Source organism: Eulemur rufifrons, chromosome 2 (assembly GCF_041146395.1).
Source record: "Eulemur rufifrons isolate Redbay chromosome 2, OSU_ERuf_1, whole genome shotgun sequence".
NCBI classification, from domain to species: Eukaryota; Metazoa; Chordata; class Mammalia; order Primates; family Lemuridae; genus Eulemur; species Eulemur rufifrons.
The window spans coordinates 16,663,054-16,686,243 of record NC_090984.1 but is presented as its reverse complement, the minus strand read 5'-3'; the positions used below and the strand labels follow the sequence as shown (position 1 = coordinate 16,686,243).

The 23,190-nt window shown below is 63.6% G+C and overlaps 1 protein-coding gene across 3 annotated transcripts; it reads right to left on the bottom strand.

Moving 5' to 3' along the window:
• Window positions 1-7,365: 7,365 nt before the first annotated feature.
• Window positions 7,366-22,536, bottom strand: ZBTB7A (zinc finger and BTB domain containing 7A). 3 transcript variants are annotated; one of them, XM_069480383.1, is made up of 3 exons: window positions 22,283-22,536; window positions 12,198-13,465; window positions 7,366-8,754 (listed from the first exon to the last, which is right to left on the bottom strand). In XM_069480383.1, the coding sequence occupies exons 2-3, from the start codon at window positions 13,448-13,450 to the stop codon at window positions 8,262-8,264; spliced, it is 1,746 nt and encodes a 581-aa protein (XP_069336484.1). In that variant the 5' UTR covers window positions 13,451-13,465; window positions 22,283-22,536; the 3' UTR covers window positions 7,366-8,261. The 3 variants fall into 3 exon arrangements, with proteins under 3 accessions (XP_069336484.1, XP_069336475.1, XP_069336493.1); XM_069480374.1 differs by lacking the exon at window positions 22,283-22,536 and adding an exon at window positions 21,033-21,219; XM_069480392.1 differs by lacking the exon at window positions 22,283-22,536 and adding an exon at window positions 19,604-19,829.
• Window positions 22,537-23,190: the final 654 nt, after the last annotated feature.

The window sequence follows — 23,190 nt, the reverse complement described above, 5'->3', positions numbered from 1 at the left end:
CCAAAGTGTCTGCTATTCTGTGTCCTGGTCTTAAGGTGTGTCGCCGGCATGAGGCGCCCCGTAGGGTGGCGACAGGGCGCGGAGGACAAATGTGCATCTTTCCTCCTGTTGCCTGAGGTTGGGGATTTGGAAGGTGCAGCACGTCATCAGCGAAGCAGGTCGTACCTTGGACTGCCACTGCCAGGGCACGGTGTCCCCACTGCACTGGGACACTTGGGAGAGGTGGCTTGGGTGAGAGGAGGTTGTGCCTGGCTCCCCTGAGAAGACACAGGAAGGGCCAACCAGCATGAGAAGCAACGTCAGGGAAACACGCTTCAAATCCTGGTGCAGTGGCTCATGCCGGTGGTCCCAGCCACCCGGGAGGCCGAGGCGGGAGGATCACTTGAGCCCAGGACTTTGAGACCAGCCTGGGCGACATAGCAAGATCCCATGTGTACAAAAAATTTTAAAATTAGCTAGGTGTGAGGCTGGGCGCAGTGGCTCACACCTGTAATCCTAGCACTCTGGGAGGCCGAGGCGGGTGGATCTCTCGAGATCAGGAGTTCGAGACCAGCCTGAGGAAGAGCGAGACCCCGTCTCTACTAAAAATAGAAAGAAATTATCTGGCCAACTAAAATATATATGGAAAAAATTAGCTGGGCATGGTGGCGCATGCCTGTAGTCCCAGCTACTCGGGAGGCTGAGGCAGGAGGATCGCTTGAGCCCAGGAGTTTGAGGTTGCTGGGAGCTAGGCTGATGCCACGGCACTCTAGCCCGGGCAACAGAATGAGACTCTGTCTCAAAAAAAAAAAAAGCTAGGTGTGGTGGTGCACACCTGTAGTCCCAGCTACTCAGGAGGCTGAGGCAGGAGAATCGCTTGAACCCAGGAGTTGGAGGCTGCAGTGAGCTATGGTGACGCCACTGTACTTCAGCCTGGGAAACAGAGCAGGACCTTGTCTATAAAAAATAAAAAATCTGGCCGGGCGCGGTGGCTCACGCCTGTAATCCTAGCACTCTGGGAGGCCGAGGCGGGTGGATCGCTCAAGGTCAGGAGTTCGAGACCAGCCTGAGCAAGAGCGAGACCCCGTCTCTACTAAAAATAGAAAGAAATTATCTGGCCAACTAAAATATATATAGAAAAAAATTAGCCGGGCATGGTGGCGCATGCCTGTAGTCCCAGCTACTCGGGAGGCTGAGGCAGGAGGATTGCTTGAGCCCAGGAGTTTGAGGTTGCTGTGAGCTAGGCTGACGCCACGGCACTCACTCTAGCCAGGGCAACAAAGCGACACTCTGTCTCCAAAAAAAAAAATAAATAAATAAAAAAATAAAAAATCTAAAAAAACAATTAAAAATTGTGGCCGGGCGCGGTGGCTCACGCCTGTAATCCTAGCACTCTGGGAGGCCGAGGTGGGTGGATTGTTTGAGCTCAGGAGTTTGAGCCAGCCTTAGGAAGAGCGAGACCCCATCTCTACTAAAAATAGAAAGAAGTTAGCTGGACAACTAAAAGCATATAGAAAAAATTAGCTGGGCATGGTGGCACATGCCTGTAGTCCCAGCTACTCGGGAGGCTGAGGCAGGAGGATCGCTCGAGCCCAGGAGTTTGAGGTTGCTGTGAGCTAGGCTGACGCCAGGGCACTCTAGCCTGGGCAACAGAGCAAGACTGTCTCAAAAAAAAAAAAAAAAAAAAATCCACAGTGAGGTACTCCATCACACCCACCAGGATGGCAAGAATAAAAAAAAAAGGATAGCAGCTGGAGGCTGTGGAGGAGCCGGAGCCCCACTCGCGGCTGCGGAGGGTGTGAGGTGGTGCAGCCGCTGTGGAAGTGGTTGGGTGCTGCTCAGAAAGTGGAATGCTGAGTCAGCATGCGACTTGCCCTTGCGCTCCTAGGTGGGGACCACATCGGTCCTCGTAGAAGCCTTCATAGGAGTCAAAAAGCCAAAACAACCCAAGTGTCCCATCAACAGGTGGTCCCACCACACAGTAGAATTTTTTCTTTCTTTTTAGAGATAGGGTCTTGCTGTGTGGTCCCAGCTGGAGTGCAGTCAGGCAGTGGTAGCCTTCAACAACGCTCCTGTCTCTCAGGGTGCAGGATTACAGGCATGAGCCACCGTGTCTGGCCCCTACACTGGAACATCACTCAGCCACGCAAAGGGACGAGGCTCTGACACAGGCTACAGTGTGGATGGACCCTGAGGACGTCGTGCTCAGTGAGAGACACCAGAAACAGGACACACGGTGTGCGACTCCATTTATATGAAATGTCCAGAACAGGCAGATCCACAGAGACAGGACGTGGATTTGTGGGTGCCAGGGCTGGGGGAGGGGGTGGGGAGTGATCATTGATGGATATGGGGCTTTTTTGGGGTGACGGAATGTTCTGGAATTAGTGGTGATGGTGGACAATCCTTTGAATATACTAAAAACCACTGATTGTACAAGGGTACATTTTATGGTCTGTGAATTACAACTCGCTTAGAAACAATAGCTTCTCTGACATGGCAGAGGGCCACGGGGCGTGCGTGGAGAGGCTGAGCGCAGTGGACCGTGCCGCCTCTGCCCCTTGGGGCCACAGAACCAAGCTGTGGCTGCCTCAGCCCACTGATGCCGTGGGGCCTCTGGGCAGAGGCCTCCAAGCTGCCAGGGCCCGGGGCGCGGTGGGCGCTCAGGACAGGGTGTCTGGCTGTAGCACGCCGGCCCCCAGCCCTGCCCCAGCCCCGGCTGGAGCTCTGGGTGCCATTCCCAGGAATCCACAGCCGGCTCCTCAGGTGACGGCAGACAGGGGAGGGGCTCTGCCTCCCTGAGCGGTGACAGCGCTGTGGGGTCCACAGGAGGGCTCTGTGGTCGTCCAGGCTTCGTGACGTTCCGGGCAGGGCCTGGGCCAAGCCTTGCCGAGTCCCTGTGGCCACTAGGAAGAGCCTGGTCTACAGAGGAGGGGCCGAGGCTCAGCATGGACCTGGTTCCCAGCGTGGCGCAGCCATCAGTGGCTCCATCACTTTGGTACTGGCCTGGACAGACGCCTGGGACCACGGGCTGAGTCTGGTTGGGGGACAGGAGGTGTTGGTGGGGCGGGGGTTCTCCCTGGGGGCCCTGGAAGTGGCCGTGTGTGGTGACCCTAGCCCAGAAGTGGGGGCTGCAGTCAACTGAGGTTTCAGGCTCCAGACCCACAATCATGTCACGGTGGCCTGGCATGGGCGGCCCCCAGTCCCCACTTCCCCACCCAGGTCCGTGGGGACTCGGTGGAGGCACAGGTGCCCAAGACCCGGCCCTGGTCGTGATCACAACCTGCCCGGCCGGTTCTCCCTCTGTCCCCTGGGCCCTTTCCTGGTGCCCCCGACCTGCCCGCCCAGGGGCTCCAGACCTGGGGCCTCCCCAACACCCCCATCCCCAAGGCACTGGGTCACTGTCTTCATGCCCTGCTCCCCCATGGGACAATGGGGGAGTCAGCCGAGACGGGACTGACTTCCAGCGTGTGGGCCAGGCCCCTCGGGGTCCTCTCCTTGGAACCCAAGTGTGTGGTGTGGCAGAGAGGCCCGAGCCCCAGGGACAGGGCGGCCCCCTGATTCTGGATCCTCGTTCTTCAGGGCCAGAAGGGGAAGGGGACCCCCCACCCCGAAACCCTCCTTCCCCGCCTCCCGGCTTCCCCCCAACAAAACACAGAGTACATCAAAATCAGGCAAGTGAGGCCACGGCGGTCGTAACAGGCTTCATTTAGTGGTTTTTTTTTTTTTTTTTATGTACAAGAAAAAAATGATTTTTTTTCTGGTTTTTCATCATCTTTTGTCTTTTTGTTTGTTTTTGTTTTATTACTTTTAAAGCTTCTCCCCCCACCCCCAAAAAGTGCATTTTTATCAATTTTTTTTTTTTTTTTTAAATCTCCCACACTTTATAAAGACTCTCGAATACAGTCTCTGGAATGTCTGCTGTGCTCTGTACCCGAGGGCGCGACCCCCGCCCCCCATGTGCCAGGCCTGGCCCCCCCAAAGTCCAAGGCACCTCAGTTCTGGGCCTGGGGTGGGGCGGGGGCACCTGGGTGTCAGGGCCCCCGCCCGCAGCCTCCAAGCAGCGCCAGCCACAGATCGGGGGTCTCCCCAGCCCCCCGCATCTCCCGGCTGGCCCCCCCCCCCCGTGTAAATCTCTATGTTTAGTGCGAGCTAGTCTGAACTCTGAGGTTATGGCTCCTGGGGCGCCCGAGCCCCCCAGGCCCCTGACCCGTCCTGCGCCAGCCACCCCCCACCCCACAACTCCAGGAAGGCTGCTTCCTCTGCTTAAATAACTTTTTAAAATAAAACTGCAAATATAAATATCTTTCTTTTTCAAAAAATAGGATTTTTGCTTTTTTTTTTGTTGGTTTTTAACTTTTTTTCTTTTTCCTGTTTTTCCTCTCAGTCTATCTCACCTCCTACAATTCCGGCTGCTTGGACCGTCCCTGTCCTGGGTGGGGGGAGCCCTGCAGCCCCCTCACAGGGTCCCATCGCATGCGAGGCGGCTGCTCCTGCCACGGCCCACGGGTCTGAACAGTGCAACGACCCCACCCCCCCAAATCTGGCCACCCTCCTCCAGGGAAGACCCCAGAAGGGGACAGGGGACCCTTCTCTGCCACCAGAGACCCCCCCTCGGAAGGAAGCAATATGACAGCTATGTACAAACAGGGCGTCCAGACTCCACGGCCACATGGGGAGGGGGGTCTCCCAGCTGAGCTGTTCCCGTCGGGGGACAGACTTTTTGGTTTCTCGAGCTTGAGCCTGGCTGGGGCACAACAGGCCCACACAACCCGTGCCAGGCTGGGCCTGGTCCGGCATTTTTACATTCACTGGTTTATAATTTTTTTTTTCGTTTTTCATTTTTAAAAATTTTTTTGCCTTTTAAAAATTTTTCTTAATCTCCAAAGGCGGGTGGGGGGTGGCTAGGCAGGAAGCAGCAGCAACTAGAGCTAGGATGTCCCTCTCTCCCTCTCTCTCCCGGCCCGCAGGCAGGCTGGGGACCACTGCAGACGGGGGCTCCCGCCCTGCCACCTCCCGCAGGCCCCCGGGCGCCCTCTGGGAGGCCCCGCCTGGTGCTCACGCTCTCACACACGCACGCACACATCCACGCAACTCCACCATGAGGTTGGAAATAACAATTTCGCTTTGTTTTTCTTTTTTCTTTCTTTTTTTTTTTTTCGTTTTTTGTTTTTTGTACCAGGCAGTTTAAAAAAAAAAAAAAAAAACCAAAAAAAGAAAACGCAAAAAAAAAAAAAAAAAAACCCAAACAATCAAAACAAAAAAGCCTTCTGCTATGTCCTCTCTGACGGAGTCAGCGGCGACCCCCCTCACATAGAATTTTTTTGTTTGTTTGTTTCCTGAAACGAGAAAATTCAGCAGTATCTTTGGCAACACTTGATCACGACCTTAATTTAAAGAATAAAAATAAAATCGATCCACGTCTATATACAGTATGTGATTGCGCGGAGTCGGGGAGGGCTGGGCAGGGCGGGGCTGGGGGTCCCGGGCTTGGGCCCATGCAGTCGCTGCGGCCCCCGGGGCGGGCGGCGGTTAAGGCAGAGTGGGCGGGCAGGCGAAGCTGAGCTCAGAGCTAGGGGCAAGGGTTTAGTGCAATTCCCGAGGTCTCTGTGAGTGTCGCACGCCGTGGGCCGCAGCCCCTGTCCCCACCAGTCCCAGAGGGCTCCACACCCCCCCAAGTCCGGTCGCCCCCACTGGCCAGGACGACAGCTGTGATTTTTGAGTTGGTTTTATTGCGAGGGGGTGTGTGGGTAGGGGGGACAGGGCTCCCTTCTTGGGGGACCTCTCTGGGAGCTTTTTGGAGGATGGGGGGCGGGGAGGGGAGGTGTCCCTGCTCGGCCACGACAAGATGGTTGTCCGAAATTGGGGGATGACCGAGGCCAGCATGCTGCCACCCGGCCCTGGGCCGGCCACGGAGGGGGGTCCTGAGACATTCGGGGTGCATGTAGGGGGAGCGGACAGGTTTGCAGGGGCAGGGAAGAAAACCAAAAAACTATCCTGTAGGAACAATATGAAAATTACCTTCTTAAAAAGCTTCCCTTTAAAAATGAAAGAAAAAGGACAGACAAGAAGAGGCGTTGTCACAGAGGAGCAGGGCAACCCCCCCACCCCCGCACTGGCGGGGAGCCTCGGGTGGGCTGGCGGGGAGCGTTATGTACAGGGTCCCACGCTAGGTGTTGCATATGCAGGACAGGGGCAGGGTTGGGGGGGGGCGTCCTGGCATCTGGTGACATCGTCTCCCCAACCCTGGCCCCACTCCGTGGCCTAAGGCTCGGTCCACGCCGGGCCCTGCGGGAGCCAGAGGTTGGGGGAGACAGGTGCCAGCACCCTGGGGGGGGGGCGGTTACAGTCAGTGCCTTTGAGTAAAAAGAGGGGTGCTTGGGGCTGGGGGGGTCTAAGGCCCTGGAGGTGGGGGGCCCCTATCACCCACCTCTACGGGGCGGGCGTGTCCAGGATGGCAGCTCCTCGGTGGCCATGCGGGAGGACAGCCATCGGGGGTCTGGGGTGCGGGTCGGGGTGCTCGGGCTGGTGGGAAGGCCAGCCCCCTCTCGGGCCATCCCTGAGCTAGGGGGTGAGGAAGGAGGGTCCCCGTGGCAGAGACGGCTACTTGTATGGCTCTCGGGTGGTGAGACAACTCCAAATCAGAACCGAAAAGGGGGACATAACTGGGGCAGGGACAGGGGCGGAGGGGTGGGGGGACACGGCACAAACACAAAACCCCCACCGTCCTGCCTTCGAGGCCAATTCCACGGGTCCCACGACAGACCCCTCGGAGCGTGTCTCTCGGGTCCCTTCCGGGGGCTTCCTCCTGGGCAACCCCCTTCTTGCCTTTGGGGAACAGAAGTGGATTCTACGTCTGCGGTGGGTTTTTTTTTTTATTATTTTGTACAAAAATAAATCGACTTTTAGGAATTTCTTTTGCGCTCTCTCTCTCTCTCGCTCTTTTTTTTTGTCTTTTCAACTTTTCATAGAAGTTGGTTGCAACTTGTAAACATGGTTTTTTTTAAATTAAGAATTAAGATAAAGTGTAGTACCCGTTCTGCTACAAAGTGCCAAGACTTCTAATGTGGTTGGTTGCCTATTTTTTTTGTTTTTGTTTTTTTTTTTTAATCTTCCTTTCATTTTGTAAAATCTTGTTTTTGTTTCTTTTATTGCTTTTGTGACATTGGAACTGTGGACTATCTCTGTCTGTCTCTGTCATCCCTGCCATCCCCGGACCCGGGCATCTGTCCGGTCCGGGCTCTGCGCACGCCACACGGTTTGCCTGCTCCTCTGAGGAAAAGTATATACTTTATATATATATATATCTATATATAAATTTTGTTTTTAAGGAGAAAAAGAGAAAAAAAAATAATCTAAAAAGTGCTTTAAAAAGTCGGGACAGGGGGCTCCGGGGACAGGGCAGAGACAAAAGTTTTGAATCTCCAAACGTGGGGGGGGTGGAATCTGGGCGTGGGGGGCGGGGGCGCCCTGAGGGGTGGCCCCTGGGGGTCCCGCCGGTTCTAAGTGCCGCGAAGGGAGGCGGCAGGAGCCACCACCGGGGCCATCCTGGTGCCCCCCGCCGCCCCCCAGCCCCAACCCACAGTCCTGTCCCCCTTCCTCCAGGCCTGGGAATAAATAGATTTGTGTCCCGGCGGCCGGGAGACGCGGGGCGCCAGCCACGGGCAGGGTGGGAGGCGGGGAGGCCGTCGGGGAGATGGAGGGGAGACCCCCCCCTTAGTAAGTGCCCTGAGGAAGGAGGGTGGGGGGCCGGGGGTCCATTTTAACGTCCGCTCAGAGCAGACAGAAATCATTTAAGGTCTTGTCCAGAAGACTCCTACAAACCAGCGAGGGGAGGAAACTAAAAGCCCGTCCCTGTCCCCAGCGCCCCCGCAGCCCCTCAAGTCCGCCCTCGCCCCAGCCCAGGGCCTCGGCTCGGGCCCGGACCCCACGCCGGGGCCCGGGGGCCTGGGGTGCGCGGAATCCTTGTGTGCCACAAAAACCCCAAACCAAGCCCCGAAACCCAGCGACGGGGTGCGTAGGGGGAGCCAGGGGGGGCCGGGCCCTGGAGGGGGGACCACATCAGGGAGGGGGAGTCTGAGGAAAGCGCTACCCTAGATTCTGTGACGCTTCATATATATATATCTGTATATATATATATAGATATAGATATCTGTATATAGATAGATTTTCTTTTTTTGTGTTTTTGGGGGGGTGGTGGGTGGTTTTTCTCTCTCTCTCTCTCTCTCTCTCTCTCGCTCTCGCTCTCTCGTTCTCGGGTTTCTGTTTTCTCTTTTTGGTTTTTAGGCGAGTCCGGCTGTGAAGTTGTCGTCGGTGGCGGCCCCGGGGCCCCCTCCGCCGTCACCTCCGCCGCCGGCGCCCGCTACATTCAAGCGGCCCAAGCCATCGGGGCTGGCCGCGTCCTCGTCCTCGTCCTCGTCCTTAAAGTGCTTCTCCTGGCCGTTGCGCCGGGCGTCGGGGGAGCCGGGCGGGGCGGGGGCGCCGGGGGGCGCGGTGGCCCCCGGGCTGGGGTCGGGTCCCCCACCCCGGACGCGGGGCTTGCGGCCCCGGCGCGAGGGCACGCCGTTGCAGCCGTCTTTCTTGAGGTGTCTGTGCAGGTGGTCGGAGCGGACGAAGGTCTTGCAGCAGCTGTCGCACTGGTAGGGCCGCAGGCCCGTGTGCACGCGCATGTGGTTCTTCAGGTCGTAGTTGTGGGCGAAGGCGGCGCCGCACTGCTGGCACAGGTACGGCTTCTCGCCCGTGTGCTTCCTCATGTGCACTTTGAGCTTGTCCTGCCTGTGGACGGGGCGGGGGCGGGGCCGGTCAGTGGGCAGCCGGGCCCGCCTGGTCTCTGCCCGGGAGCCCGGGGACCCTCGCTGATGTGGCAGCCCCCTGGACCACCGCTTTGGAAAGCGGACTGTCCGCCTGAGGTTCCAGTGTCCCGGTGTGGACGGTCCCCAGAAAAATGGGGGGACAAGGTGGGGCACTTTAATGTTCTGAGACTCTGAAGAGGGCCTTGCGTGCTGTGTGACATTAGGTAACTGCTAGACCTCTCTGGACCCCTCTCCCGACCACAGGAGGAGAAGACAGCGGGCCTCTGCCCAGGGGCAGGACAAGGCCAAAGGGCGGCTGTGGCCTTCATTGGTGCTGCGGACATTTACCGAGCACCTGCCGGGGGCCAGGCCCTGTTCCAGGTGCTGAAAATACTGCAGGGAATGAGGCTGGCGGTCGCTGGGGTGTTTGGTGACAGATAGAGTGACCAACTGTTCTGGTTTGAGCACTCAGAGTCCTGCATCCCGGGAAACCCCTCGGTCGCGGGCAAACTGGGGCAGTTGGTCACCCTAGTAACCAAATCCGCACCCCACAGCAACCAGGACCTAACAACTCTCTCCTCTGGCCTCAACAGGCCCCTGGCTGTCACCCTGACATGCCACATCTGAGCCTGCCTCAGGGCCTTTGCATCTGCTATTCTCCCTGCCCAGAGCACTTTTTCCCTCTCAGATCTTGACAATCAAATTTGGGCTCAAATGTCACCTCCTCCTAGTGGCCCTCCCGGACCCCACTGCCCAGTCCCTTGAGCCACTGCTGCCTGACTCTCCTGTTTGGGTTCCTTGTTTCTCATCCATCTCCCAGGCTGGACTGCGAGCCCCGAGACAGCAGGTGCTGGGTGCGACGCGTGGTCCCTCCCTGCTTTTTTCACTCTACAGGGGACAAGGAGGACCTGGCTCAGTCTGGGGCATTAGCCCACAAAGTGGTCACCACATCAGGTGCTACTCTGTCCTGTATGCCACCCGCCAGCCACCAGCACTCCTGAGCCCTTGAAAGGCAGCCGGTCTGAGCTGAGGGATACGGGGAGTGCAGAGGGCACCCCAGATTTTAAGGACTTGTTATGCGAAAAGTAACACATGCGTAATTCCGCATGTGGATTACACGCTGAAATAAACGATCTATCAGGTTACATAAAATGTGCTTTTCACCAGCTCTCTTTTGCTTTTTCTTAACGTGGCTTTCAGAAAATGTAAAATTCCGTAGGTGGCCTGCACGGCATTTCTATTGCACGGTGCTGGTCCACACGGCTAGGAGCAGATTCCTTCCTGGAATGTGGAAGGCAAGAGGGAGACCTGGATCCAAGGTGCCCTGATTTAGCATCTGACCTGCTTCCTTGGACCCCTCATCCTGAGCACTCCGGGTTTCTTCCTTCTCATACTCAACAGACTGACAGCGTCTTTAAGTGCGAGGACTGGCAAACTCCTATTCATCCCTCAAAGCCCCACCTTGAATGCTCCTCCACCTCTGCCAGCCTCCAAAGACCTGACTTCTCCTCTGGCACCATCCACAGAGCTGGTGTCCATACTTACTCTACCCTTTCCTTGGCTCTATTGCTCCAAGGGCCAAGGCCTGGTTCTTTGGCAACTAGACTCCTGCCCCCTCTCTGGCCTTGTTGCCCCACTGGGCTGCAATGAACTGGTCACTCCCTGGACTAAGCCTGTCTGCTGCCAGCCTCCAGGCCTCTGGCTCCTTCCCCTTGCCTCCTGCAAAGCCCACTAGCACCTAGGCGCCCTGCCCAGAGCTGGCACAGGGCCACGGCATGCACAGAGGGGACAGCAGGCACTAAGTTTCTCGGGCACTGCGTAGAGACTTCCCCAGCAGAGACTGGGAGGTTCAGAGAAAGGAAGTGACTTGCCTGGGGTTGCACAGTGGGCCAGGGGGCCAGGCAGAGGTGGGGGTGGAGGTAGCCTCAGTTTCATCACCCCGAGCCCCAGCCAGGGTAATTATAGCCCCGGCCGCCATGGGCCCCGCTTACTCAACACTGCTGTGACTCAGAGGGGCCCCTGGGCTCCCAGCCTTGGGTGGGAGGGGGCCGCCTCCTGCGGGCAGGGGGCTGGGGCCCTGGGCTCAGGGGAAGCAGGTGGGTTGGTGGTGGGAACAGGCCTTGCGGAGTGCTCCTCTCTCTCTTTCTCTCGGCCTCAGTTTCCCTGACTGGCAGGTGGGACTGGCCTTGGGGGGTGGGGGGGCAGCCAACTGAGAATGAAACTGAGGCTCTGGCCTGCGGTTAGGGAGGCCGGTGGCCCCAGCCCCATGGGGGCGAGGGTGGGGCAGGCGCCTTTGCCTGGCCGGGTCCCTCTCCAGATCCTGCTCCCTGGGCCCCTCCTGTGCTCAGAGACCCCCAAGGGCAGGGCCTGCAGCTACCTCGGGGCCCCTGTTTGGAGGAAGAAGGAGACCCCCAGAACTCCAGCACCCCAATCTCCTTGAAGGGCCGCCTGCGTCCTACCCCACACCCTTTGCCCCTCTCCTGGTACTCCCATGCGCAGGAGCCGGGCTGCACCCTCCTCTCCTGTCCTGGTGGGGAGGGAGCCAGGGGTGCTGGGGAGGGGGTCAGCCCCAGTTCTTGTCCCCACGGGGCGGGGCTGGGAAGCTGGGACAATGGCCCCTTTCTTCAGCCTCAGTGGGCGTGGCTGGGGAACCCCAGGGCGGGTGGGGGGCAGGGGTGATGCTGAGTCACCACCTGGCTGGCCCCCTGCCCCCACAGCCCTGGCCCGCCCTGGATCCACAAGGCCCAGCCAGCCACCTCTGGACTCCTGAGACTGAATCGCAAACTGCCCCGGCCTGGCCTTGAACTCCTGCCGTTCAGGGACCAAGCCCTGTGACAAGTGACAACTATCGGCCTCAGTGATCCCTTAAGCTGAACTGGCCTCAGGGCCTCTGCCCTTGCCCGCATTTCCCAGCCTGGCCTCCTCCAGGTATCCGCAAGACCTGTCTATCCACTGCAGTGTCCCCAGCACCTAGGACAGGGCCTGGCACCCAGCAGGTGCTTAATAAGTGTTGGCAGAATGAAAACAAATTACCCAAGCTCACAGGAGACTTAAAAGCGACTCAACAACCACGGTTCTACCTCCCTAAGGAACTATCACCTCTCCCAAAGGAAATGAGAGAGAGAAAAATCCACACCGTGGAAGAGACGAACCCCCTGCAGCACCCCCAAAAGACGAAGAGTGACTCCTGTGCCCTTCCTGCCAGCCTCCCGGCTGTCCCTGTCTGGCGGGCTTCACGACCTACGTGGTCACTGTCTCTCACCTGTGCTGTGCCCCACCGGGACGTCCGCCCACCAGGGCAGGGACTGGCCCGTGCTGTGGTCAACGGGCGCGGGGCTGGGGGAGCGTCGCGTGTGCGCGGTGCGGAAGGCTGGGCAGGGCCCCCCGGACGCCGCCCCGCCCCCTGCCGCGGTGCGGGTGGCTCACCTGGTGAAGCGGACCTTGCAGATGTTGCACTCGTAGGGCTTCTCGCCCGTGTGGGTGCGGATGTGCCGCGGCAGCTTCCCGGCCCCCTGGATGACCTTCTCGCAGATCGGGCACTTCTGGAAGGCCTTGGCGCGGATCTTCTTCTCCACCTTGGGCGACCAGGCTGGGTAGACGTCCCCGTCGTGGGCGCCGCTGAAGTACTTCAGGTAGTAGTCCATGACGCCCTTGTCGTCTGCCCGCGACTCCTCGTCGCTATCCCCCGCTGCCGCGGCGCCTGCCCGGCTCACCGACGACATCATCTGCTGCAGCAGTGTGCTGGCCGCCAGCCCGTCCACGTCGGGCCCGTCCCCGTCCTCGCCCTCCGCCGCTCCGGACAGGAAGCCTGGTGAGTCGCCGGGCTCTGGGGCCGCTTCCGACAGCGAGGCCGCCTCCTCCTCTCCGCCCCGGCCGTAGTGGCCGTTCTGTGTGGCGGCTGGCGGGGCCGCTGGTGGCGGAAAGAGACCGCCGGCCGGGGTGTCCTCATCCCGCTCCGGCCACAGGCCTGGGTTGCTGTCACCCTCGTCCCCATCCCCCGTTGGGGGCCGCTCAGCTGGGGGGCCCGGCCCATAGAAGTCCAAGCCATTGCAGTCGCCCGCGGCCACGGCGGCCACGGCAGCCGCCACGGCCTCCTTGGTGGCGTCCAGGTCATCGTCGGAAGCGCCGAAGGCGGACCACGGGAAGCCGGCGGCCGCGGGGGGCAGGCTGTTCATGGGGTTGCTCTGGAAGAACTCGAGGTACTCCTTGGCGCGGAGCAGGTTGCGCTGATCAATTTGATCTACAAGGTCCAGCTGCCCGGCGTCGGCGCCTGCATCGGCCGCCAGGATCTGCCGGTCCAGCAGGTCGGCGCACACGTGGCTCACGGCCGGGATCTCCAGCAGGCGGGCAGCGCTGAGGATGTCGCCCACGTTGGCCGTGCTGACCGTGAGCGTGGCCGTGTAGGCGAAGTCCATGAGCGCGGTGAGTGCCTCGGCGCTGACGAAGTCGATCTCGTACACGTTCTGCTGGTCGACCACGGCCCCCGACGTGAACAGCTTCTTAAAGTACTGGCTGCAGGCGGCCAGCACCGAGCGGTGCGTGGGGAACTCGCGGCCCTCCACCAGGATCACCACGTCGCACAGCAGGCCCTGCGTCCGCTGCTCATTCAGCCCGCTGAGGATGTCGCTGCTGTGGTCGGGGAACGGGATCCCAATGGGGCCGTCCACGCCGCCGGCCATCTTCCGCGCCGAGACCTGCAGCGCCGGGAGGAAGGGAGCGTTCGTGAGTAGGTGGGTGGGGGTCTTGGTGCGCCCAGCACCGGGGCTTCCCTCTGCCCCCCAGCCTCAGTTTCCCGAGCTGTGCCTGAGGGCCGTCAGACGTCCTATTCTAGCTCGTCCACCTAAGACTGCGCTGGCGGAGCCCGTGCTGGGTGCTTGGGAGACGCGCGCACCCGGGCATCCTCCCCTGACGCGGGAATGCCCACCGAGGGGGCACTTTGAGGTGCTACAGCAGCACACAGTAGGCGCTCAAGAAACGGCCCCAATCAGAGCCATCCTCCTATTAATCCGAGCACAAGCTCCTGCTGACACAGAGGCGGCAGCCACGCAGGGACGTTCTCAAAGCTCCCACTTCTCCCTGGTCACGTCCGAGCCCCCACCAGCCTGTGGGGGGCACCCCCTCCGTCGCGGAGCTGAGGAACGGCGACCTGCCCAGTGAGGACGCGGCTGCATCCAAACTCAGACCTGGCGCCCTGCGACCTGAGAGCCCGGCCCTCGGCCTCCCGACCCTTGCTCCTGCCTCCTGGTCGGCGGGGTTCACTTCGGGGGCTGTGAGTCAGCAGGAAGGGGCGAGGCTGAGACCCAGGACCCGGCGCTGCAGCCCAGCTGGGGTCAAGGCTGCCATGGGTGTGCCCTGTAGGGGCAGGACCGGTGACTCCACAGGCCGAACCCCTTCCTGCCCCGTGGATCCCCTGGCACAGGGCTTGGCCCCAGCAGTGAGTAACAGGGACACCAGGCCACCACCTGGCCCACGTCCCCACAGAGTGGCAGGGGGCCTCCTGCCCACGCCCCCACCTGGCAGCCCCCTCAACTCTAGGCCTCCCTGGTGGCACTGTCCGTCCTGTGACAAGGCCCTGGCACTCTCTGGGCCTCAGTCTCCCCATCTGTCAAATGGGCAGAGATCTCAGGAGTTGTAGGCGCCGGGGGGCTGTCTGTCCCACCCCTCTCCCTCGGCCCCCCTGTTTTCCGCCTTTCCCTCGACTGTGACTCATCCACCCACTCGGGCGCTTGTGCAACCCTCTGGCTCTGTCCCCACCCTCCACCCTCTCCTGGGAGTCCCAGGCTGCCTGAGCCACCCAACACAAGCCGAATTCCTCCAGGCGGGCGGCCAGCTCTCAGGCCGGAGCCCCTGGGCAAGGTCCCCGAGGAGACGGCCCGAGTTGGGACCTCCTGGGCCTGGAGACCCTCCTGCCCCTGTGGCCGAGCGGGCCAGGGAGACCCGGTGTCGGCGCAGCCGGACCCAAGGCCAGGGTGGCCCTGGGAGCGGGGTCCAGGCCGAGGGGCCGACACAGAGGCCTTTGTGCTGTGGGCCTGGCAGCCACACTTCCCAGGGCTCTCTGGCCACAGCCCCCCTCGCCTGCCCTCCTTCCCACAACAGGGCCCAGGCACCAGCTGCTCACCTCCCCCTGGGTCGGGTGGCCTGCGGTGGGGAGGGGGTGCTCAGATGTGGCTGCCGGGAGCAGGGAGGGGGGACCCCATCGTCGGCCCAGCCCATGGAACCTCAGAGGAGCCCCTGTTGGCGGTTGCCACCCCCTGCCACCATCTGCCGTCTGGCCCTGGGCCGCGGGGAGCATGTGGGCAGATGGGGCTCTGGATCAGACCCACCCCACCCCCAGCCCACCCCCAGCACGGGAGGGAGGGGACCTCTGACCTGGGCCACCAATGCCCGAGATGGCCTTCGGGGCCCTGTGTGCTGGTCCCCCCTCAGGTGATCCAGGCTCTTCCTGGAGTGGCTCAGAGGGGCCTCCCCGAAATGGCCCAGGTGACTCACCCCTCCCGCGGCTACTCTGCACCCCTGGCTTCCATAGGCCAGGGACTGCCGCAGCCCCACTTTAAGCATGGAACCAGGCTCCAGGCAGTGGTGGGGCCCGTGGGCGGGGTCTCTGCCCTCTCCAGCCAGGGGAGCCCCCGTGAGTGGCCCCCTATTTTACAGATGAGAACACTGAGGCCCAGATAGGGCTACCGCCTGGCCAAAGGCACCCAGCTGGGCTGACTCCCAGGGGCTGGCCCCCCACCCACTGCCCTTCCCTCGCCCTGGAAGCCAAACTCACTCTGCAGACACCAGACCCACACCCACACCCTCTCTCTCCAGGAACACAGGCCACCTGCCGGCCACGCCCTAGGCTGCCACCCCCACCAGGCCCTCTCGGGGGGCCGCACCCTAAGGATAGGGCAGAAGATCCTGTCTTTGAGGTGAGAGGGGCCCTACCAGAGCCCCATCAGGCGGCCATGAAGTCCCAGCAACAGAAAGCACCTGCATGCTGAAGACCCACTGTGTGCGTGACACACAGTGGGTGCCCCCGTCTGTGGTGGTTTCATTCCCCTCCTCCTCCAGGAAGCCTCAGCACTCACCCCTCCATGCTAGCCAGGTCCCCACGCCTGCCACCCAGGGTCCCCTGAGCCCAGGCCCACACCCACCCAGGGCCCCATCTTTCATCACGGCCCCTCCCCCGCACTCGCCTCATGGGATTTCCGGGGCCGCTTGGTGCTGACTCGGCGGCAAGGGGCAGGCCCTGGCAGGCCCCTCCTGGGCTGGAGGTGGGGCACCCTCCTCCCCCTGGGCAGCTCCCAGGCCCCTAAGCCCAGCCCTCCCCGGGGCGGCGAACAGTAGGGATGCAGCAAACCCTGGAGGAACCAAAGACCACGCCCGACCGCGCCCACCTGGCTGCAGGCGCACCCAGTCCCACCTCCCATCTAACCTGGAGTCGCATGCTGCTGTAGTTTCTTCCTAAGGCAAAAGGACCCAGCCCTTATTTCGGCCCTTCCCTGTGCCCCAGAACTTTGAGGAACCAGCCAGGTGCCTGCAGTTCACCTGAAGGCTCAGAGAGGTGACAAGACCCAGCCTAAGTCACACAGCAGATGGGTGGCCTGGTCTGGACTCAGGCCCTCTGACCCGAGCTCTCCAGGGATGTGCAGCAAGTGTCACCCAGGCGGGACCCTGGGACCATGGCAGGGTGGCCCGGCACAGGGAACAGCAGCAACAGAGGCCCAGGGGTGGGCAACCCAGAGAGGGGCACAGGAGCCGGGGGGCCTTTCCAAGGTCACAGCCCAGGTGAGGGTTGGGGCCCGGCCTCGTCCTACCCACGCTCCTCAGGAAGGAGGAGGGGCAGCCAGTAAGGGGGCTGGGCAGGTAGCTGCCAGCCATGGCCTTCCTGGAGGGCACTTCCGGGTGTGGGGGACCACTTAATGTGGGGTTCAGGCACCCCCCACTCCTCCACCCAGGGAGAGCAGGAAAGGGAAAAAGGCGGCAACTCTCACACCTACTGCGTGCCCTGCAGGGAGAGCAGCCCAGTCCCTGCTACTCCCCTTCTAAGCTGCGTGACCTTGGGCAAGAGGCAGTGCCTCTCTGAGCCCTTCCTGGGGCGGGGGTCGAGACAGCCGGAAAAGTGGCTCCTCTGTGACCAGGGAGGGCAAGGGCAGAGTCCCGCTCACATCCTCAGCAGACTGCCCGAGGACCTACTGTGTGCCAAAGCCAGTCCCAAAAAGGCACATCCAGGCCGTCTGAACGTCACTCCCGAACACGACGCCGGGAGTCCGGGCCCATCCTCACCTACTGTGTGCCAAGGGAGGAGCAGTGGGGCCCAAGGAGGAGGCTGGAGGGGAGGTCCAGGCGCAGAGAAGGTGGGCGGCCGGCCCAAGGTCACACAGCCAGCCTGGCACGCAGGTGCGGCTGCCAGGCCCTGGCCCGGCGGCCCCCACCCCCTCCCAGCCCAGCGGCCTGTGTTGCAAGGTTGGTCCCAACGGGTTACCCCACCCTGACCTGGTGCCAATCCCCGCCTGGCCCGGTCCCCGGCCTGGGCTTAATGGGACAGGAATGCAGTGTCCCGGTCGGGGGGCACCCAGGGCCAGGGGTGGCTGCCTGCTCCCTGCCCGCCCCCTGCCCTGGCGGGTAGCCTCCTCTGGCCCGACACACAGCACACAGGCCAGGCCCTCGGCCATTTTCCTTGTCCATTTATTGCCCTAAATGGGGAGGGGCTTCCTGCCCAGCCTTAAAGGGCCAGAGGCAGGAAGGCTGCAGGCCCAGTGGGAAGTATATGTGTGGGGTGGGGACTAGGGCAGGGACAAGGGGGCCATGGGGACCCCCTCTGATCCCCAACTCGACTCCCAGGTGGGAGGAGGCCCACCCTGTTCCCACGCTCTGAGCGCCATCACAGGCCAGGAAGCCCAGACTCAGACCAAGGCAGAGTTCCAAGAGGCAGCTTCAGGAAGCCAGAGCCATCTGCGATGGCAGTGCAAGGAATGAGCTTCCCGTCACTGGGCATAAGTAAGGCCAGACTCCACAGACTCTCATCTCTGTCCACCCTGCCCTCAGCTTGGGCGGCACCAAGATGCCCAGGGGTGGCCCAGGTGACCTCTAAGAGGCTCCACTCCGCCCCCAGACCTCTCTCTCCCTCCCCTGGGGGAGGCTGGCTTGTCACCTGCACCGCCCCCACCCCAGCCTGAGCAGGTGGAAGGCGCAGCCTGGGCGCCCGGAGGGGCACTCGTCACACACACCCTGATAGGTGGTGGGCCGGGGCCTTGTTTTCCAGTCAAACCAGAAAGGCGTGGGTGGGGACGCTTCCACAGAGTGGCTGTCCGCAGCCTGCTGGGGGGACAGATGGAGGGGCCGGTCGTTTGGCAGTGTTTCTTGCAAGCGCCAGGTCCTCATCAGGTGCCTTCTGTGCTCTGGGGCTTTGGGGCTCTGGACTTGGCGCTTCTCGGAGGGGCTGGGGGAGGCCGGTCTCGGTCACGTCAACAAGAGGGCCACCTTACACATCACCCTCACAGCTCTGGGAGGCAGGGTCTGCAGTCAGCGCCCCATTCTGCAGATGGGAAGCAGGCTCAGAGTGGGGAGGCGACTTGCCCAGGGTCACACAGCAGAGCTGGAAGTTGAACACAGGCTGTTGGGCTCCCTCCCGCGGAAGTAGCCACCCCAGGGCTCCTTCTCCCTGTCTCCTGACACACCGCCCCCAGGAACGCGCAGAGGGTAAAATCCCCCCATCGTGGGCGCCGTGAGACTGAAGATGGCTTATTCCCACACCCCCTCGGAGTGCGTTGTGATGTCAGAGAGGCTCCCCAAGGCCCTGATACTGTGCACAGTAGTTGCTCAACAAACAATCCCAGGGAACCACTGAGTGACCCCCCGCAGGATGACATTTCTGGGCTGCAGACATTCTCTCCGTTGTACCAACAAGCAGAGGAGCAGTGACTGCCCTGGGTGGACCTCGGGTGGACCCGAGCTGGGCCGAGATTGGAGCACACTCACCCCCACCCAAGCTTGTTCCTCTAGTCCCTGCTGCCCAGGGCTATTGCAGGGCGGTTCGCGGTCAGGCAGGTGCCTGGAGCACCAGGTGACAGGTGGGGGTGACGAGTCGAGTGTCTCAGGTGGCTGGTGACCCACGCCCAACACTCGAGTGGATCCTTGGCATACCCTGGGCTGACCTGGGAGCTTCCCCCACGAGGGAGGAGAGGCGACACGGCAAAGGTGGGTCTGCAGGTGCCGCCAGGGCCACCCTACAACCCCACAGTACACACAGGTCGCACTCAGGCGGCGGGGAGGCCTGGGGACAAGTGTGCCGGCCTCCAGGCCTCACCGGACCCTTCCTCCGGCCATCTCCCTTGCAGAGGGGCTGGCCCTGACTCCTGACCTTGGTCTCCTCTGGCACAAAGCTGTAAAACCCAGAGCCTTGCCCGCCTCTAAGGGCCAAGGTGCAGGATCGTGGCACGGCAGATTGGAAAGGGGCCTTGCACACTCACATGCCATAAAGTGTCAGCTCGGTGAGGCTGGGAGGCAGGAGGACTATGGCTCGTGCTGTGTGACCTTGGGAGCCTTGCTGGCCCTCTCTGAGCCTCAATGTCATCTTTGGAAGAAGGGTTTAATCAGCCTCGGTGACGCTCCCTTCACAGACAGGTGCGTGCAGCTGACGCTCTACGGCCAACCTCTGGCCCTTCTCAAAGACAGGCGGGCGGGCACCCTCCACTGCAACACAGGGCGCCCCAGCAGGCCCGCACCGGAGGCAGGGCCACAGTGGTCAGATCTGGCTCCAGCAGGGTGACCTTGGGCCATTCTCTATGTCCCCTGCACCTCAGTCTCCCCTGCCCAGCAATGGCACCAACTCTGGGGCTCACCCTGACCTCAAGAGTTTCCAAGCTCACGTCCAGCCTCCCCTCCAGGCCTTGGTTTCCTTCAACAGCAATGGGGGCTGCCACCAGGTGGACCCAGACATAGGTCAGAGGAACTCAAGGAAAAGAAAAGAAAAAAACCCAAACCACCAACCACCATGGACTTGCTGTCACGCAGGAACCTGCCCTGCCAGGCTAAGGTGAGGCCTCAGTCTCCCACACAGAGCAAAGGGCCCCATGGCTCCCCGCAGCCACCCTCGGGCCTCTGCTGAGAGTTGCGTGGCTCTGGCCCCAGGCAGGGTGCTGAGTGGCCACCACGCAGCCAATCAGAACTGAATAATAAATACCCCCCCAGAGTGACCCACGAATTAAAATTTCAGTGTCCCCGTTGGCTCCTCTTTCTTCAATAGGCTTTGGTTTTACAGCGACCTGCCCCCACCAGGCTGTCTCCACAGCGATGGCGGGTGGTAAACAGAGCCCCGAGCCCAGCTGATAGGTGCTCCAGAGATCCCACCGGCGGCTGCCCTGGGATGGGGGGTGATGTCCCCTGCCTTAAGTCCCCACCGGGCAGCAGCAGGCCCTGGCCTCCCAGGACCAGCTCTGCCAATAGGGAGTGATTGGCTGGTGGTGGACAGCCCCCCCAGAGTGGGAGCGGCTCACTCAGGGTTACGCCCTGGTCCTGTTCTGGGGCGGGGGGGACTGACATGGAATCCTGGACGCCCTCTCCGGAGGCAGCTGGCGGGGAGGGGGAGGGGGCCAACCAACCCCGCCACCCATGGGTGAGCCAGGTGGGCGCCGCTGGGGGCACGGGCACCGGCACCTCTCTCACTTCCGCCGGCTGGCTCGGGTGGGAGAGAGGAGTTTCCTGCCTCCCCCTGCCTCCCCGCCAGTATTTAGTGGGCGCCTACTGGGTGCCCGGGCCTGGCTGGACAGCACCCTCCTGCTGCGGCCCAGCGGACGGACGCCCCTACCGCCCGCCCGGGCAGTGCCTCCCAGAACCGCAAAGGCCCCGGCCCGGGCCCCGGGCGCACCCGCTCCGGCCTGCGCCCGGCTCAGCCCCCAGCCAGGCGCTGGGGGAGGGGGCCGGGCGCGGGAGGGAAGGAGGGAGGGGGCCGGATCCCCCCGGCTCTCCCCCTCCCCTGCCGGGCCCAGGGCTCGCACGTGGTGGTGGCGTCAAGGGGAAGCAGTGGGGTCCGGGCCAGAGGAGACGGGGTCACGCGCCGGGGGGCGCGGGCGGGGGACGCGGGTGCCCGCTGCCCACTCCCGCGGCGAGGGCCGGAGCCGCGCAGCAGGGCCAGGGGCCAGGCCGGTCCCCCCACCCGGGGCTGAGTCAGGCCCGGGCGGGGGCAGGAAGAGGCCCCCTCCCCCGCCCGGGTGCAGCGCGCGGTCCCCGCCCCGGCCCGCGGGCCCCCGCCGCGCCGCCCGCGCGGGGGGCTCCTACCTCCTTCCCGGGCAGCGGCGAGGGGGGCCCGGCCCCGGCGGCGGCGGTGGCGGCGGCTGCGGCTGGGCTGGCTCGCTCCGAGGGGCCGGGAGGCGGCAGTGAGCCTGGCCCCGCGCCACCCCCCGCCGCCGGCGGCCAATCCCCACCCGGGCTGGGGGGAGGGCGATGCAAATTACCCCGGATCTGGGTCCGCCCGCCCGCCTCCCCCACGCCCGGGCCCGGCCTGCGTTAGGCCGCGCATCCCCGGGCTCGCCTGCGCCGCGCGGCCGCCGGGCCGCCGCCCTCCCTGGGGAGCGCCGCGAGGGTGACCCCCCCCCGGGGCGGGGGGCCGAGGGGAGGGGGGCTGGGGACGGTTACACAACCAGGCGGGGAGGGGCCCCGGGGCGGGGAGGGGGCCGGCCCGCGGACCGCGCAGCCGGAAGCCGGGGACCGCCACCGGCCCCCGGCGAGGGGAACCCGGCTCAAGGCTCCGCCCCCCGGCCAGCTGGCCCCGCCCCCGCGCAGCGCCGCGCGATCGGCGCGCGCCCATTGGCTCTCCGGCCCGCCGCTCACCGCCCCTCCTCCGCACCGCCCCTACCCGCGGGCAGCGGCGGGCTGCCGGCGCGGGGCACCCTGGGACTTGTAGTCCGCGCCGCCTGCCCTCTGACAGCCGCAGACGCCGGGGGGACTACGACGCCCAGAGGGCCCCGCGCTCCCGCCCGCCCACCCGGACACCACACCCCTCCTTCCCCCTCCTTCGCAAAGCCCCCCTCCCTGTTTTTTCAGCCCCCTCCCCCCCATCCCCCATGGAGCTCAATCCTGGCCAACTCCAACGTATGCACGCAGCACCGAGTAGGCCCCCGGGGGGCGAGAGCGCCCCCAGTCCGCAGCTGCAAACTTAGCACGCGACGCGCCCCCCTATCTCCCCACGCCGGCTCCCCCCACCCTCAATGCAGCCCCGCTTCCCCTCCCCCGCTCCCCGCGCACCCGAGAGCCCCGAAAAGCCATGCACCCGGGTGGGGGGGGAGGCTGGCGCACGAGCCCGTGCACTTCGCCCCCAATCCTCCCTCCCGGGTGGCGCCCCCTCCCCGCGCCCGGGATCCGGGGCGCCTCCAGCCTCAGGGCTGCTGCCGCCCACCCGCTCCTCGCAAACTTGGGGAAGGTCCCCGGCCCCCCGACCTCTCCTCCCCGGGAGCGCAGGGTGGGCGCAGCGCCCCCCGCCCGTCCCCGCCCCGCAGCCGTGCCGGGGGCCGCGCCGGGCGCGCACTGACCTCGCGGGCCGGGCCGGGCCGGGGCGCGCGGGGCCGGGGCCGGGAGTTGGGACTGGGCGCCCTGGGCCGCTTGCCTGCGGGGTCCGCGTCGCGCGCTGTCCCCGCGTCGCTCTCCCCCGTCGCTCCCTGGCTCGGCGGCGGCGTCACTGCCCCTACAGTAACTGTACAGTACAGCCAAAGCCCCGTATGATGCTCGCGACTCCCTTCCTGGTTTCTCCGAGGGCAAGAGGGGTCCTCCCTTGTCTTAAAGGTGCCGCAGCCGCCGGCCCCCCCCACACCCAGCCCGCCCCCCCCCACCCCGGCCTCGGAGGCCAGAACAGGCTCGGCAGGTCCCCTCTTGCCACGTCTCTGCCCTCCCGTGGGGCTTCGCCCGCCGCGCCGGGGAGACCGGGCTGTTATTAGGTTTTGTGAAGTTGGGGGGGGGTCCAGCCCGCCCCCGGCGCGCCCCCCCGCTCTGACCTCTCCGCCCCGCCGCGCGGCGCCGTGCCAGCTTGCCAGCTTATCTGGCCCCAGAGCTCCCCGGGGCGCGGGGGGAGCGGGCCCCCTGGGGTGGAGGGGGGTGGGGGCCTGCAGATAAACAGGCCCCCAGCCTCTGCGCAGGGGCAGGGTGCGGGGGGGGCGCGGGCTTTGCCCCCGACGCCCGGGGCGTGGCAGGATGGCAGCGGGGGCGGGGAGCGCCGTGCGCACTGCGAGGACCGACGCGGGCGTGGGTCGCGCTGCCCGGGCTGCGGGGGGCGGCTCCGGGTGGGGGGCCGCGAGGGCGCGGGGACCCCCGGGCCAGGCGCCGGCCCTCCCGGGGCGTCCGTGTGCCCGGCCGCGCTTGGGACCCCCGGGGACGGGTTTGCCGGGGACGGGCTCGGGTCCGCGGGACGCCCGGGTCCCTAACGTGCGAAAGCCAACCTGCCCTC